Below are 17531 nucleotides of genomic sequence, written 5' to 3' on the forward strand. Positions count from 1 at the left end.
GAAAGCTCCAGCCCAGCGGGCCTAGAGGAGGCTTAAACATAAGCAGGACGGGTGCCAGGTCCTCTCCTCGGCCATTGTGCTTTAATTAACCTACATAGGAGCTGACTGCTTAAATGTGCAGTGATAGATAAGGCCCCTTGGATGATTGATTTATTTACTGCACATGCTAGTGATTTCCATAACATTACTACCCCAATTACTAGCCATATGAGGCACAAAAGTCATTAATACCCAATGTATGTATGGCCATGAATGTAGCATAACATATAGGAGCTTAGAAGTCGCAAACATGGCCAAATCTGCCGTCAACCGCAATCTGGATGACAGATCTTCAAGATCGGCCATGGCCGCCGATGATCCAGTGGAAGACACCGAGGGACGTTTTTCCAGGATGTGATCAAGAGACGATGAACCGGCGATTTTGGGAGACATTGTTTTACAAAAGCACGCCAGCTCTGGCTTTGTCAAGTGAAGTCTGGCATGGGCCCAGCAGCAGTCTGAGGCTGTGATTGCAGCAGAACGTCTCCATCAGAGAGCACTAGAAGGTAACGGTGGGATTAAAATGGGCACTGCTGGCACATACAGGCGGGCAGGGTGTTTCTTCTTTTTTTTTATTTTTTTTTAGCTGGGCCATTGTTCCATATGTGCTCCACCTGCGCCTCTCAGAGCCTCGCGCCAAACACACGGCCGGCAGGCTCTGCCATCCATGCTGATTGGAAGTTGCCATGGCGACGCTGGAAGCCGGTGCTGAAAATGGGGGTGTGTGCTGTAAATCTCAACATGGTATTTTTTTAATTTAGGAAATTGGCAAAGGAAGTGTAGTAAATGAATCGTCGTTAATAATAATTCACATATGGGACAAAACACAATTAGGCTGTTTTTGGCTACAGGCAAAGGGAAGGCAGCTCCCTCTAAAATGTGATCTCATCTCATCAAAGGCACTTCAGCTTTCCCAGTAGTCCTGAGTGAGGAGATAGTGCAGCTCTGTCTGATAATGATGTTTATGGAAATAATATCACTGAAGATTATCATTGGACACAGAAAGCAGTGAGATGGAGACATCAATCATGTAATGATGACCCATAAATTGATTCCTTATCAGCTCATGCAAATGGGTGGATGACTAACAGAAAATAATTTTCTTCTCCCTCTGGGAAGCTTTAAACACCACCCAACGCTGTTTTGTTTCATAACTTTCCTCTTTTTTTTTTTTTTTGGTAAATTGTTTGGAGTGCAGAGGAAAGGCAAGCAGCAAAGCTCACCCGTAGCTTTTAATAACACGATGGCCACCATCCAGCTTCAGATGAGTGCCGGGATTGGCTGATCCCTTCACACCCTGGCACCTGGAACAGCCTGAAATATGCGCGCATGTGGATATACGTGTGCGAGTGCGCACGCGTGTGCGAGTGTGGGTGAGTGAGAGGGAGGGAGAGGGTGAAAGAGGCTGTTATTGGTGGCTGCACTATTGGAGGCGTGACATGACGAGAATCAAAGGCCCTCACCTGCAACCAAGTGAGAAGAAAAATCATTAAAATGGTTTCAGGCCAAAAGCCTTTGCATAAAATCCACAAACTTTTAGTTGGAAGAAAAAAAAAAAAGCCTCCAACATTTTCTTCTTGTGGTTAATTTCAAAGTTCAACGTACATTGAAGAAAAATTCTTATTTTGGAGTATTTGGAGGAGGTGTGAGAGAATATGTCAGGAGGAAAATGTGGAGTTTGAGTGAGACGCACAAAGCCGCGGCGCTGTTCACAACTCGCCGTGGTGACCCGTGTATTTGTGCATGATCAGCACCCCCCCCCCTCCGGAAAGCGGCTGTGCAAATATGATATGTACATTTGCATGTTTGTTGTCATTCATTTCACCATTAATCCATAAACCAAACTAAAGTGGTGGTAAACAGCATTGTGCGGACGTGAGCTTGATTGTTCAGCTGTGGTTGTGGGATCATCCAGTGGATTAGTATGTGCAAAATGGGGGGGGGGGGGGGGGGGGTTTGGGTCAAAATCGCTGCATCGATAAAGATGGATTCAAGAATTTATTTCCGTTCTTTTGAAAAGTAATCCCAGTTTAGCTTTGAGGGAGACGCATTCGCCAAAGTTGCTGCCGTTTGTGAGACTCCTGCGCTGGCTCATCCAGTGCGGATGTGACCTTTCCGAGTCATTGAAAATGCAGAGTAGCAACACACAGGCTGACCTGCAGAGGAATTAGCCGCCGCTTCTTTCGTCTCCTGCAAACCCAACAGCTTGAACACGCCTGGGCGCTGCCTCACAAAGGCGCTCTGCAGAGGAGGCCTATTAATCTTCCCAAAGCCTCAAAAAGCAACGGAGCCAGTGTGGGCCCCCGAGTCTGGTGCCCAGGGCCCGCCGACAGGGGTCCTTGGCAGGCTCTGTGGGGTCAATCTTGGCCCCCGATCAAATAGGCGGGGGCGTGACAAGGGCACAGGATGGCGTACCTGTGCCCTTTAGCAGATGCCAGGCTGAGGATGGCTCTGGGGAGAGGCGAGAGGATCATTCCTGGTGCTGCTGGCCTTCGCCGACATCAATCAGAAGGGAGCCGCTGCTCCTCCGTCGTAAAAAGAGGAGATAGATGGAAAGTAATGTGAGAGCACTGCGGCTCTCCTCTCATGGGCCAGGGCGTAACTCAAGGAACTCCTCAATCACCTCTCCTCTCCTCTGCTTTTTTTTTTTTTTCTTCTTCTTGTTTGAACCATTACGCCGAGGTGTATTTCATTAGCTTTGAAGTACTGATGAAATAAAACTAGTCGATGGCTCAACATGTGACGGTAGATCATTTCTTTTAAACGTTATAATGTTTATCTGCAATGCATCTCCATATGCACTAACGTCTTACCCAAATCCGCTCTACATAACCATGTAATATTGCAAAAAGTCACAGTCTGAACCATTTTTGAAGCGGCGCAGGATGTGTTCTCTTCGTGGTTTTTTTTTTGTTGAGAGTACTTTCACACAGAAATGCACCTTTTGTTCGGATAAACTTTTTGTGCCGAAAATAAACGCATCAGATAATCAAGGCGGTGGAAGAGGCGCCGTGTTACGATATTTGTGTTCCCGTATCTTCAGATCTGACTTGACCATACCTAGAGCAGTGTTAAAATATATATATAAATATATATATATATAAAAAATCCCATGAACATTCTAAATATGTTCAAAACCTGCATTGGTGATGCTTTGCCCTCTCCATGAGGCAGTTTCTTTTTTTATTTTGTGAAATAGGATGCACCCAAAACCTTGTCTTCTTTTGTCTACTGAGGAGGAGGAGGAGGGGGAGGAAGAGGAGGAGGAGGAGGAGGAGATATCTTCATCGGCCTATGTGGAAGTCTTATTTATTTATTTATTTTTTTCTTCCTGAAGAATAAGCTCCCACCAGTATGTTCTCACTGATGATTGAACGCTTGCAAAATCACATTACTCTCGAGTTAATCTAACCTAAATCATTTTGTGTATCCAGGCTATAATAGTTCAGCCGATACCTGGCAAGCTGTGGTCGCGAGTTAATCTGTCCACAAAACCACGGAGACAACATGCAAACTTCGCACAGAAAACCCTCAGCTGTCAAATACCAACCTCCTTCCTATGACTTTCACGAAGGCATCTTTAACATGCGAGTAAAACAGGTTATTTTGAGTGTTTTTCCGAGATGTATTTTATACCTGTCAGGGAATTTGGACCAGTCAGTTCACCTTAAACGCATGGTTTTGGATTTTTGTTCTACGGGTCATTCCACGCACTCATAAGGAGAACATGCAAACTCTCTCCACAGAAAAGCCATTAAGCCCCGACCTCGATTCAAACCAAGGATGCGTTCACTATTTTGTGAAAGTGCTAACCACTAAACCACTTTCCCTTCCCCTTTATTGCTTTTAAAAAATATACACATTTTTAAAATGCTTGGGGGGTTTTTTTTGGCGGGGGGGGGGGTCACTAATGGCATACACAGTGAATCATTGATGATTTGATGGAAAATAAAGGCGAGGGCAATTTTAAAAAGCCGGCTGATAATTAAGTGAAATCTGGTTTTACTTTATCGTCAAAGTTGTGAAAGTGAAAAATGCTTGATTTCTAAACAATACCTTCCAATATATATATATAGTTTTTGGATTTGAAGATTTTTTTTCCCCACTACCCCATCGGTATGTAAGAGCCTTTAGTCCACTGAACCTGCAGGTCCTCCTGTCGTCAACATGTCGGATGAAAAGGCTCCGACACGACATTAAACTGAACTGACAACTATTGTCTGAAGCCTGCCACGACCCCTTTGTGCTCGATTCTTCCAAACCGTATTAAAAACACATCCATATGCCACACTGTTACGCTGAGTGACACGTCCTTTCATTGAGATGAACACATTGAGAAGTCAGCTCATACAATCAGGGTCTCATGATCAATTTCCTGCTTTCCGGCCGGCCGGCCGCGAGCGTACGTGACTTTGAAATGAACTCGGGGGTAGAAGGTCAACCACACCTGTGTCAACCACACCTGCAGTTTCCTATTTAAAGACGTAAGCTGTTTAAACCCCGCGCCATTTGGGTCGGCGACTTGAGATAAACCAGCTCCTTTGTGCAAATTGTTACTCATCAAGTCTCTCTGTGATTCCGGACACTGGAGTTTGTCGTTCCCCCCCGCCCCCCCCGGAGAGAAAAGCTGAAAATATTCCTCGACAAACACACTATTTACTTCTATTTGAGTCATGTTTGCTAAAATCTGTGTTTTTTTTGGGGGGGGTTGGAGAAATCCTTCTTTAAAAGAACGGCACCTGCTGTTTAGAGGCTGAGAACCACAAAAAAAGACAATCAGTCCACTCTTTTTTTATTTATTTATTTATTTATTTTTAACTTTCACACTATCTGCTCAAGGAACAGCTACTCCATCTACTGTAGAAACCGTTCACAGCTTGTTCAACTCAATCTATTGATTTCTATTTTGTGCGCCAGCATTGGCGCACTAAGATGCTTGAAAAGTTGATTTTCTCATTCCCAGTCCCCCCCCCCCGGACTGCGTCTGAACGTCCTCATGAGACGCCTCTGAGTGAGAGAAGCAGTCCCGGGGGGGTGGTGCGGGGGGACAGTTTTAACGCTGACCTGTGAGGAGGAGGATGTTGAGGGAAAACCAAGTTTCCCCCTCCACATCAAAAAGGAAACTGTGTTTGTTAGTATTATCTACATCCATTAACTATTTCAAAGAAGAGAGGTTAACGTTAAATTATGGGCAGGGTGCTGCCCTCCTTGGAAGGAACGTTTCAGCTTCAGCATAAATCAGATTTAAAAAGAGTTGGAGGACCATTACTGTGTTTTCTCAGTAGTTTATTAGCAATGTTTGAGCAAAAACTGTGGATCAAGGCTTCCTCATTTCTCACAATAATAGTTGTCGTCCTTTCATTTATAATTCTGGCACTATATCAGTGAAACATGAGTCGGTGTTATTTCTAAAAACTGAAAGTTTGTGGTCGAGTTTAAGTTTTGAAGAAAAAAACAAAACAAACAAACAAAAAAAAACACCAAGAAGCGAGAATCATGTTTCCTGATCTGTTAATGCACAAACAGGAAACGTTTCTGCCAGAAGCAAAAACCATAAAATGATCCCGTTATTGCGTTCAAGCTCCAGTATCCTTCAGCCCGCTCCGTTGCCTCTTAAACAAATAGACCTTGCTCGGGCTTTTCAGCGTGTGTAAGGACTTGTCAGAATAGATGTACCCTGCTGGGGCTGTTGCTCTTTTCACCCCACGGCCCGCGAGAAGCGAACAGAGCTCTACTGTGCCTCGGCGGACATTGAAATTCCCTCGGCGTTTGTACAGTGAATTCCATTTCCGTGCCTTTTGATTCATACTTCTCTTTCCTCCTCATTTTCCCTCTGAAGTACCTTTTTGTCCCCTGTTTGAACTTGGGTGAAGAATCGCCCCGGCAAATGGAGGTTGGGGTCAGACAAAATGGGCGAACCGAATGACTTGGAAAAGTGTGTGTGTGTGTGGGGGGGGGGGGGGGGGGGGTACTTTGAAGGATGGTGCCACGCAGTGAAAATAAAAATGAATTAAATAAGGAAGACCATAAATGATGGTGTCTCTAGTAGAAGTGATGTGTGTGTGTGTGTGTGTGTGTGTGTGTGTGTGTGTGTGTGTGTGTGTGTGTGTGTGTGTGTGTGTGTGTGTGTGTGTGTGTGTGTGTGTGTGTGTGTGTGTGTGTGTGTGTGTGTGTGTGTGTGTGTGTGTGTGTGTGTGTGTGTGTGTGTGTGTGTGTGTGTGTGTCTTACCAGCATGACTGATGTAGTGATCTGAGGTTATTTCACCAAAGTACAAACTCAACAAATTTTCAATACACTCCTTTTTTCTTTTCTTTTCTTTTCTTTTCTTTTCTTTTCTTTTTTCTTGCTGGTATCCTCCAGGGTGGCTTGCTGCTCACTCTGGCCGGTCGAAGGCGGCTGCCCACCATCCCTATAGCCAATCGAAAGATGTCCGCATTGACTGGTGAGGTCAGCTCAGAACAGCTTGTTCTCATTGCGGCAAGGTTCATCTATAACTGTATGCGGTTTGTGGATTAGGGGATGAAAGAATGCCACTGACTGTGAAATTGCCTGATTTTTATCGGGGATGTTGAGGGAGCAGCTGTGCACAATCCTCTGCCCTAATCTCAGGGCTGGAGAGGGGACTGGGCAAGGAGGGGTTGTGCACACATTCCTTTTTTTTTTGTTTTTTATTATTTCCCCCCCTCCCTGTACTACCTTGTGTGTATTGCGCGCACGTGGAGGTGCGTTACGGAGAGGTTCTGTGCGGTTGTGTTTATGCATGCTCCATCAGTAGGCTACTTATCCCTGATAAGTTATCCCAGTGTTCTTGCAGCAGTATGGAACCAGTGGTGCCGCGGGGATGCGGGAGGAATCCAGCAGACGACTGAGGCGACAGCTCGGCTTTTCATGTTTCAATTGATAAAGGCCCTCGCCAGCTAAGAGCTGTGTCATAACAATATTATTGATGCATTGACTGTATAATCCTGCCTCTTTACTGTCCAACCGAGCCCGGTGCTGGAATAAAGAGGAAGTTCAAATCCTGTCCAGAAGTTTGCACTGATTTTGTTTAATGGACTTTTTCAGTTCGCGTTGTGAAATATGAGTAAACAAAACTGCTTTCTACTCACTTTTTATATATATATATATATATATATATATATATATATATATATATATAGATACACTTATACTTACAGTGATGAATGTGATTAGAGATAGAGATGACTGTGTTGTATTTGGTGCTATAGAAATAAAGTTAAAAGTTGAATTGATTAGCAGTGATAAAGTTACTGTGAGCTCCACCATCCAAGTTGTTTCAATTGCGCTCGAGTATAAAAATACATTTTTAAATGATAAACTTGAATAACCTACGCTGCTTCATTGGCCTGCTATTTGAAGCTGTCGTGTGAATTATGACTCGGGTTGTTTGCAATAAACTATGCCCCCCCCCCCATCCAAACTGACAAGGAGTCTCAAAACCCAGCTGCTTAAAAATGACATTAGATAATGTTTATTTGGTGAGCTGAACGCCGCCATTATTGCCGTCTAAACCATTAATGTCACTGACGCATTAGGAGGATTTTTTATTTTTTTTTTTTGAGCGTGTGTGTGTGTGTCAAAGTGAATATACAGTGGAGCGATTTGAAATGCAGTCAGGCTTTTGATCCCTTGTCTTTGATGTAGTGCTGCCCACCAACACAAGCATGTTTGATGTGGGCGACACATGCCACTGAAGTTCTCCATCTCCTTGTCTCTCTGCGACGGGGGAATCGTCATTCCTTGTGGTGACGCCGAGATATTTGCATACGCGATGATCGGAGGCCTATCTCCGCGGCCATGCCCGACACACGGACTGAAACACACTCAGCAGGTGACAGGCAAACATATGCCTCAAATGCCATGGGGTCCTGAAGCCGGATCATCTCCAAAGGCTAACTGGCAGGTCTAAGTAGGGACGGCATTAATACATATTATTCACAAAGAGCATGATTGAACAGAAAAATGTGCCCGGCGTGTACCCAGCTGCTTTGTTGGCACACAGCTCAAGCCTCTGCCTGGGTTTCAAGACCGAGCTTGGATTTAGCCATGCATTCACTGAATTCCCCATGCAGCTCTTATTCATTCATTCAGGCACAGGCACGACTGTACCAACAAACTGGTGTCTGTGTGTGTGAGAAACGAGGACGTGCATCCGTGCCAGTCCCCGAATACTTCAGTAAATCACAGCAAATTCACATTTTTGACAAGTATATACAGCAAACGTTTATTCCTCCCATAATCGGTGGCGGTGATTTAAAACAGGGGCCCCTTGAGCTTTATTTAATGAATTAGACAATGTGCCCGCACCTGAACCAAATGAGATTCTATGAAGGAAAAAAACAAAAAAAAAAGACTTTGAGCTTTAATTTTTCTCACCTGCCTGTGTAAGCATTTCTAGTCATCAGGAAGGAGTCTTGGAAGTGTTTACCGATTAGATTTCCCCGCGCCTCATTTGCAGATTAATTCTGACACGTAAACCAAGCCTCCACATGTGCTTCCTGTTTCGCCACCGGGCAAACGTGAGGGGCACATTCATTGATGTTCTCACCTTCTGCGTGAGCGTTTTTCCTTTCCGTTTACATTCATAAACATGTATGGATGTATTTTCTTCCATGGCTTGCCTTGGAGCCAACAGGAGGTCAGCAGGTGCTTCTGTGCTCACCAGATGTCATGGCTGCTCCAGACTGTGCCTGCCTGCCCCGGATGGTGGAGATACTTAGAGGTGTGGCGCCCTCTACAGGCGAACATTTGGGGGAGTTGGCGAGAAAATCATCCCTGGACCAAAAAGGCTCATGAGACCAAGTGATGTTGGCACTAAAAGCAGAAGCTGACTTAATGACACAATTACACTTCAACATTTACAAATGAACAGCGTTTATTAAGGTTGTGTCCTTAAAAACATCAGAAATTAAACATCAGACACACACAAAAAACGCCATGTTATTGAAATAATTTAAAGTAAAAGCACATTATTTTATAAGAAGCTGGGAGATGCAGGGAGGATTAGCCGTGGATGTGGTTCAGTTATTAGTTTGTCAGCTTCCATTCATTTCCCTGACAGATTGAACAGTGAAAAAAGATCTCACAAACACGATGAAGACATCTTAAAGCTGATCAGCTCTGTTATAACTGGTGGAGAAGTAATGTCTTCGACGTGAGATGCAGCTGAAAAACAACACAATAGATGAGTTTCCCTACAAAACAAAAAAAGGATTCAAGCTTATATTATTTTCCACTCACCTTCAAATTTTTTAAGGTTTCCCAAAGACATTTGACTGTAAAATAATGGAGCAAGACGTTTACAGTCAAGTTCAATACGAGCAGCCATCCACACTCATTAACCGCATCAGAAATGTGTTTTTATCACATTTCTGTAACATGTACAAAAACGCAATCAGAGGGCTCAGAACTTTGCAGGATATATTATCAGAACCTTGTTAGGAGGTGACGGGGGTGACCCGTCTTATTTAAACATTTGACATTTAAGCTCTGCTGCTGACTCTGATAATACATTCTGTGGTGTCATCGTGTCTGGAGGCACTGAGCAGAGGACAAACTTGAGTTGAGCAAATATGCAAGAAGAGATTGAATTCAATTGATTAAATAAAAATAAAAAAAGAAGACTTGAAATGATCCAAATCATTTGAAATGAAAATAGAAGCAAGGTTCATATTTAAATCTCATAGATAAGAGCCTAGCAGGTGAATGGGCTAAATAGGATCTTTATAGTTATTTAAAACAAAATGTGCCAAAAAGAATATCACAATTACCTGGGAGCATGGGTTCAAAAAAAATGTTTGCTGAGTTTACTGTATAGGGAACCTTTTTTTCTTTATTACATGATCGTACTGTATGTGTGCCAATGGCTGCCAAAACTCTTCACTTGGCAGTGGCGAGAAACATACCTGCTGTCCTTTAAGTGGCTTACTGTAAAAATGAGGCTCCTCCGGTGGGCTTCCTCCTCGACTTTCATTCCCCGTGAAACCTAGGGGGGAATTATCCAACATGCACAGCTGAACAGAGAATTGTTCACTGAAAGGAAAATAAAGGACTCTCATTTAGTGTTAGTGAAACTCACTAGATCAAAACACGGCACTGGGGATTTGATTAAATACTACTTCCCAAAGGATTAATTCCCCAACACTGCAAGTGCGGCTGCAGGAACTACAAAGGCATGCAAACACAGGTTTCCCCTCCCTGTGCGCGCCGAGATAAGTTTTTAAACACTCACTTGGCGTGTGATGAACAACGCTGATTTTATCTGTAGGGAGAGAAGAGTCACTTTACAGTATTCAGTCTGATATGACCATTTGTAAACCTGCTTATTTGTTCCAGTGTGTGTGTGTGTGTGTGTGTGTGTGTGGTGTATTTGTTCCTGGACAATATGCAGGATGGAGGAATATTTACCATAGACGCCATTGTCGTGCGCTCTGTTGCTGGTGCCACTCGGCTGCAGATGACTCAGCTTCCCCTGTGGAGACAGATATTATTAGACGAACGATAGAACAGAGAGCATCCAGAAGCTTACACACTGATTTATCTGCTCTGTGTTGACAAGAATAGGAGACCGAGAGACTTACAGCTCATACGCTTAATCACAAAGGTCTGGTAAAAAAAAGAAGAGTACTAGACCGTCAGTTTTTCTACATTTTATATGATGACAGTAATAGTTGCTACTTATCAAATTCAGATTTACTTCCTTTATAAATATGATGGTCTGGTTGCAGTATTCTAACGCCGCCGAGTGTTGCTGTCGAAAGTAATTCACTTTTCAAATATAAACATGGCTCGACTCCATTTTTAGAGTTTCCCATTGGGTGAGAGTTCCTGCTACTTTATGAGTACCGACTCGGAATAATGTGGAAAAGTCGCAATAGCTGGTGGTTCCTCGCGTTTACCGGGAAAGCTTTCAAAAAGGAAAAAGCACAACGACAACCTTCCTTGTGTGTTATTTGAGGAATATTATACATTTTACATGTTTCAGTCAGTCACTCGCAATCATCTTTACATATTCCTGAACACAAGCGTCTTTGTTGAAACCGCCCCTCTTTCAGCACGCTTGAGTCTGAGCTGACCGCTGTCGACTCTCTACACCGCAAAGCCAGTCTCTTTCAGAGGTGAATGCACACATCACCTCAGCCAAGTAACTCTTCACCGCCCCCACCACTCCACACATCACTTACCTCGTTGTCTTCCGCCATAAATTCAACTGAAGGTCAGCCGCTTGATGTCAGCAGCTCAGAATGTGCCATTACGGCTCATTAAATTTTCTTTATTGTTGTATTACAGTAGGAGAGGACCGGCATATTAACTGCACAGCCCGGGTTCGTCTCAAAATATCCTGAGAAGTCAGCCGTATGCACGGGCGACAGGAGCTCATAACTTGTCCCAGTAGGAGAAGCACGAGTGTAACTAATAACACATGACAGTGTGACAGTGAGCCAGCTTGAAACCGAAGCAGGTAAATGGAATTCACCCATCATTTGCTTTATTATTTCCCACTGTGTCATGCCAAAATGTCTTCTGTGAAAGGGGCCAGTTAAGACAGATGGAGGCCCAGCACCTCGCTGTCAATTACCGCTCATATTAACAACTGCAGCACTCTGTCATCGCCTTGTTGGCTTCACCTTTTTGTCATGGAGTTCCACGAGTCTCCTCAAACATGTCCAGCCACACAATGCCTGCTATTCCCTTGATGTCCAGCAGGGGTCCTCAGGTCTTCTTTCCACATAAACAGCCTGCTCACCTGTTGCAATCAGCACACTCACTAACCAGGCTGTTACTACATGAGAGGGACAGGAAATATCTATGAAATGTCTTTCTAGATTATTTTAAAATACTTTTTTTATTGTTCTGGTCTCTGTTGGTCCTCTTGTTTAGTTGCCATAGGCACTCCCATTCTTTACTTGGACAGAAGTAAACATACTTGGTTTAAAACAGGAACTTTGGTGAGAGTAAAAACACCAATGTAACTTATTTACTGGAGAAAAAGTGAAAAGGAAGAAGATCTGATACAGGCTGTAAAGAGTAATAATAAAAGTGTCAGCTGCACTGATCTTTTCACAGAATTTTAGGAATTTAAGAGAAAATACAGATAAAGTAAAACATATATATAGTAAAACATATAAGAACATATATCTGAAGCGTAAACTTATCTGTCCTGTTCTCTGATTGATTCAACCGCGTTCTATTGTCCCTCCATTTGTCTCCTCTCACAGTTGTGGGTTCTTGCTGCGCTGCCAACTGTAATTTTGTTCTTATCACTCTTAATAATAATTCTGGTTAAGCTTTTTCCATGGTCTTGTATCTTCAACATGCTGGTTCTGGACTAAAATAAGGACGTATTCCCTTTACTTTGTTCTATCCAAGCATCAGGTAGATGCCAAAGGTTTAGGAGCCTCTGCAGCACTTGATGATTATACATTTACTAGAATAGTCTTCAGGATCATTGTCGGGGAACGCTTAAGTTCACATTCAGTGGCGTTTTGTTTCATTCTCTCGCATCCCTCCTCTGTGGGGCCTCCAGTGTGATAGATGGCTCTTTGCACAGCACCTACAGCACCCTAACACATGGCACCGGTAACAGATGGTTGCAGATGTGTGCAGCTTATTTATTCAAGTTGGCTGGCGTGCGTGTGGTCCCAGCGTGCGCTCGCCCTACCTGCTGCTCGGCTTCCACGCCCCTCTGCACCTCCTGCCTGTCGTCCACAGAGAGCGCGCCTGCCTTCACCCTCTGCTGGAGCTCGTTGAGCAGCTGAGGCCCCTGCATCTGCTTCGGTACAAAGGTGTCATAGGTGGAAGCGAGGCTGCGTTCCCGTCCCTGTGCTGCAATGAGGGACAAGTCTTTTTTTTAAAAAAAAAAAAAAAAAGAAAAGAAAAAGAGAAACATCTGCGGCTTCCCCTGAGATAACAAACCAAGTGTGCAGTGCAAAAGAAATAAATAAAAATCATCACTAAACACGTGAAAACGCATTAACAGAGTGGACTTGATGAATAATGGCATGAATTAAATTGTTCATTCCTGCTGTAACACCACTCCAGGTGGGATTCGCCGTCAGGATTGGCCTGTATTATGAGTTTGCCTCACACATCTGTGATGCTGAAAGTAATTTTCTGTGCGCCTGTGATCTAAAGACCTGTCACACAGTGTCACCAGCAGAACAGGAATGCAGATAAATGGTTTTGTATCACAGTGGGTTGCTCTATTCACCACCCCCCCCTCTCTCTCTCTCTCTCTCTCTCTCTCTCTCTCTCTCTCTCTCTCTCCCCCCCCCCCCCCCTCTCCCTTTCACACCAATTTTTTATTCTAATCTTCTTGGCACCTGGCTGTGTTTAAACATGCTACCTGCTCATTTTAATCCCTTATTTAACTGCCTGCGTGCCCATTACTTAGCCTCTATAATGAATCATTTCCCCATGGTGATTACTAACATTTTAATTAATTTAATAAAACAGAAGAGTGCCACGATTACCTGGAATATCAGGTAATGTCAACGAGGGACGAGGAGAAAGGAGTTGGAGCACCAGCCCCAAAGTTATCCATATTTAAAAAAACAACAGCCGTCTGTCCCATTAGAGGTCAAATGCTTTTCTCTATTTTCTATACCATTAATGCTAAAGATCACAAACGTTTTCATGCATTAGTTTAGGATCCTGAAGAAAGTGAGAGGAACTTTCTATGTGGAGTTTGCACATTCTGCCTGCTCATGCCTGTTTTTGGGTGCTCCTGTTGAAAAATCTACATTTGAGGCTAATTTATCTCCCAGAAATTGCCTGTATGTGTGAATATGTGTTGATTGCCTTGTATTTGCCATGTTTATATACAATTATTAGTTGTTGTGTGACGTAATTATATTTGGGGGAGTCTATTTTAATTATATAAATGCATCTGTATCACAAGGGATGATTTCATGTGGACACTGTTGTTTAATCTTGTTTGAGTTAAGAGCCTCACCTTGTTTAGTGGGGAGTGAATAGAGATCAGCGTCACCCTGTGGCGACGTCTTCTTCTTGAACACTGTGAACACAGGGTAGCTCATCATCATCACCATCATCATCACAATCATTACCTGCCAGTTTCCTACTGAAAATGTAATGACGATTTAAAAAAAATTAAAAATAAATCTTGCATTTTTGCTCTCTTGCCACAAGATGGAGCCATAATCTCAGTTCTCACACTACCTTCTCCTCCTACACTGTACAGCCAAGTGTGACTACCTCATGGAAACGGATAAACTAAAGCAAGTCTTCATCTGTCAGAAATTGTGAACACAATGAAAGCTGAATGTGTTCAAAGAGAAGAGCGTATGAAAGCTCAGAGTCTTGGCCGATGTTCAGCTGTGGTTTCAATTAGACGCTCTGGACACATTTAGTTTGGTTAAACAAAAAAACAAACAAAAAAAAACGTACAGAATGAAAGAACACACTGTTTAGCTGTGCAAACCAATGCTGGATTGAAATTCAACATCCACACCCTGGAAGATCATCCCACCCCTGTCTGCTTCCTCCCTGACAGCATCCCTCTTTTCCACTTCATGTTCAGTTTTTCTTCTTGCCTTGCTCCTAATATATCCCAGCTTTATTCTGGCACCATTCACAACGAGTCAGAAGTGCCTCGCTCATGGTGCCGTTTGCATGTCCGGAGCCTCCTCCCTCGTTTGGACCGACCCTCGTACACAATTTTCTCCCCTCAGTCTGGGACACTGCTGGTAACAAAAGAAGCCTCTTCATTATTTCTTCCAGTGCAGTGCTCGCCAATAACTGGCTCCTCTCCTAATCCTCCACCAAGCCGCATCTCTCCCCTCGCATCCCTCCCTGCGGCAGTGCGAGTGAGGAGCAAAATGTGATCCTTGTGTGGCTTGAAGCTCCACTGTCTCAATAGATGGAAACCTCAAAATCCCTCTCCTTTCTCCTGCGCGCTCTGGGGACAAGGACGATGGAAAACATGTGTAATGACTTATTCTGGCTGACTTGGCCTTGGCCTGGCCAAGATTGGTTGCAGATGGCAGCCCAGTAGTTCCCTCTCTATTACTGCGGGGATGGATGGGAAATGGAGAATTCGGTGGTGCTCTCAGTTTCTTGTTTTGCTTTGGTAGTCCCATTTGGGAGGAGGGAGGGGGCGGGCTCACCAGAAACAAGCTGGCTCAATGAAAAGCTGCATAATAGCAAGATGCTTTAATCATTTCTGTGTGGACGGCCGGGCGTAATATTATCTCTGGGAATAACAATTAATTGCGAATGCATGTGTTCCTGTTTGCATTAGCAAGATGAAAAAGGGGAGTCGCAGCTGTTTTAATGATTTATACACTTTAATAACACCAGTCACTTTTGGATATTTCATCTTCATGAAATATTCACGTGGCTGAAATTGAACAGTTAGGGACTGTGGCGTTCGATGGCTCTCTCTCTAACCCTCGCTTTTGTTTGTTTTGCATCGGGGAGCGACTGTGTTCTTGTGGTTTATGGAATCAAAACAAAAGTGCATCGCAGAGAAGCCCTCTTTACTCCATTCAGCAGCACATACCAGGCCGTGCCCCCCCCCCCCCCTCCCCTCTCCCCTCCAGATGAGCTCCTCTTCAAATACTGCACATAACTCAACATTCTCACTCCCCAGAAACGTCTCTTTTATCTGACGGTGGAAAAGAGAAGAGTAACAAGTTGGAGCAAGTTACCTTGAGCGATGTAGGGGGTTCTGTCCTGCTTGGTTGCGGTGCTTTCAGGCCGAGGTGTGGGCGCTGGTGGGCGATTCACAATCGTCACTGGTTTGAGGCTGGTGTCGTATTCATCATTCACTCCTAGGGGTGCGTAGAGCTCATCCTCCTCTTCCTCCTCCTCTTCTTCATCCTCTCCTTGTCGTATGTTCCGTGTATCTGCGAGGGAAAGGTTCCCTAAACGCAAATTGTGTTCACTTCACTGTACATTGTAAAAACAAATATCTATATTATATATACAGTTTTTCACACAGGTGTCAGAGGTCCATCAATATTGTTTTTAAAGTTTGCCGTGTGATTTCAGAACCATATTTTCCAGTGGATATTTCAATGGCTTAGTGGGCATATTGTTTAAAATAGAAGGGATTCTACCACAGGATGCTTCACATTTTTACTATGATTGTTTAAATTCTTGCACAATTTATATAGGCTATATATGACGTAATATCTATATATATATCTATATATCTATTATCTATATATTTCTCTCTCTCGCTCGCTCTCTCGCTCTCTCGCTCTCTCTCTCTCTCTCTCTCTCTCTCTCTCTCTCTCTCTGGATTGATCAAAATCAACAATAACAGTCAAACCTTTGCTGAATTCATGTCTTTCAGCGGGCCAGTTCATGTCCGTCACAGCCCCTCTGTCCTGTGGTGTACCTCAGGAATCTGTCCTGGGTCCATTATTATTTTCATTGTATTTGTTGCCTCTAAGTCAGATTTTTAGTTTTAGTGGGATTTCTTGCCGCCTGTATGCGGATGACATTCAATTATATTATTCTTTTACATCCAAAGTGGAATTTTGTGGAATGCTGAGATCCGTTGATTTCTGTGGTTTTATGAAGCAGTTAAAAACATTTTTATTTAGGCAGGCCTTTGACCTGTAGCTGCTCAATTTAACTTTTTTTTGTATAACTACGTATATTTTTCTTGCTTCTATATTTTTAATGATCTTATCTCGGTTTTAGTTTTTCTGTTTTTAGTGCTGTAATACACCTTGTGACCCATGTCTGTGCAAGATGCTATATAAATATAGTTCCATTCTATTCTATTCTATTCTGTGGTGTCCATTCTGCATCTACTATAATATAATATAACCATATAACAAAATGAACACCCAGTGTAAAAGCCATATTATGAGCTGTTTCAGTTTGAACCACCACGTTTGTGTTCTTACAGTGTGGTGTCAGTGTCATAATGAAGTTGTGCATGCTGGTTTTGCTGCTGTCATTTCACAGCTGATCGGAAGCCACATGACATGATGTCCCCATCAGCAAGGGGAAGCTATTCAGCAGTCGGAAATGAACGGCAACCCGGCGTAATGAGACAGTGGGAAAAAAAAAACCTCCCAACAATTCCATTACTGGCTTCCTTTCGTCCTCCCTCCTCGTCCCATCAGTCCCTCACCTGTGTTGCACATCATCTCGTACACACTGGCATCAGCATTGTCCTTGCCCGAGGTGAACATCCTCTGAAACGAAAGCGCATGAAAAGATGCATTTTACTCTTCCATCCAAATCACACAAACCGCTGAAGGAAGATAATTTCAAGGGAAAACAATGTCTCATCTGTTGTGGTGGAGGCGGAAGTTTATTCTGAATCTTTCAGTGTCGGCGCACGGTTTTATACTAACGCAGACTTGCATTTGTAGTGGAAATGTGGATTTTTTCTTGACTTGCTCAATGCATCCTCGCTGTCAGCTAATTTTTCTCACCTTTTGCGACCAAATATGATAAATGAAGCTACAGATGACTATCTACCGCC

At 43.5% G+C, this 17531-nt stretch overlaps 1 protein-coding gene across 2 annotated transcripts in view; it reads right to left on the reverse strand.

The window, feature by feature from the left end:
* Positions 1-8921: 8921 nt before the first annotated feature.
* Positions 8922-17531, reverse strand: part of LOC308123807 (B-cell scaffold protein with ankyrin repeats-like) — a 28196-nt gene continuing 19586 nt past the window's right edge. Inside the window, exons 9-17 of one of the 2 annotated variants that reach the window (XR_013936258.1) lie at positions 17175-17238; positions 15733-15948; positions 14016-14078; positions 12723-12886; positions 10469-10532; positions 10293-10322; positions 9967-10093; positions 9302-9336; positions 8922-9226 (exon numbers count right to left, since the gene is read on the reverse strand). Coding sequence is in view for 1 of the 2 variants with exons in the window: in XM_080486497.1 (XP_080342623.1) it covers positions 9313-9336; positions 9967-10046; positions 10293-10322; positions 10469-10532; positions 12723-12886; positions 14016-14078; positions 15733-15948; positions 17175-17238 (705 nt within the window). In the remaining variant the exon portion in view is untranslated. The remainder of the gene's footprint in view (positions 9227-9301; positions 9337-9966; positions 10094-10292; positions 10323-10468; positions 10533-12722; positions 12887-14015; positions 14079-15732; positions 15949-17174; positions 17239-17531) is intronic. The other variant, XM_080486497.1, reaches the window with a different exon arrangement.

The sequence above is a fragment of the Lipophrys pholis genome (assembly GCF_963383615.2).
Source record: "Lipophrys pholis genome assembly, chromosome: 18".
Classification (NCBI taxonomy): Eukaryota; Metazoa; Chordata; class Actinopteri; order Blenniiformes; family Blenniidae; genus Lipophrys; species Lipophrys pholis.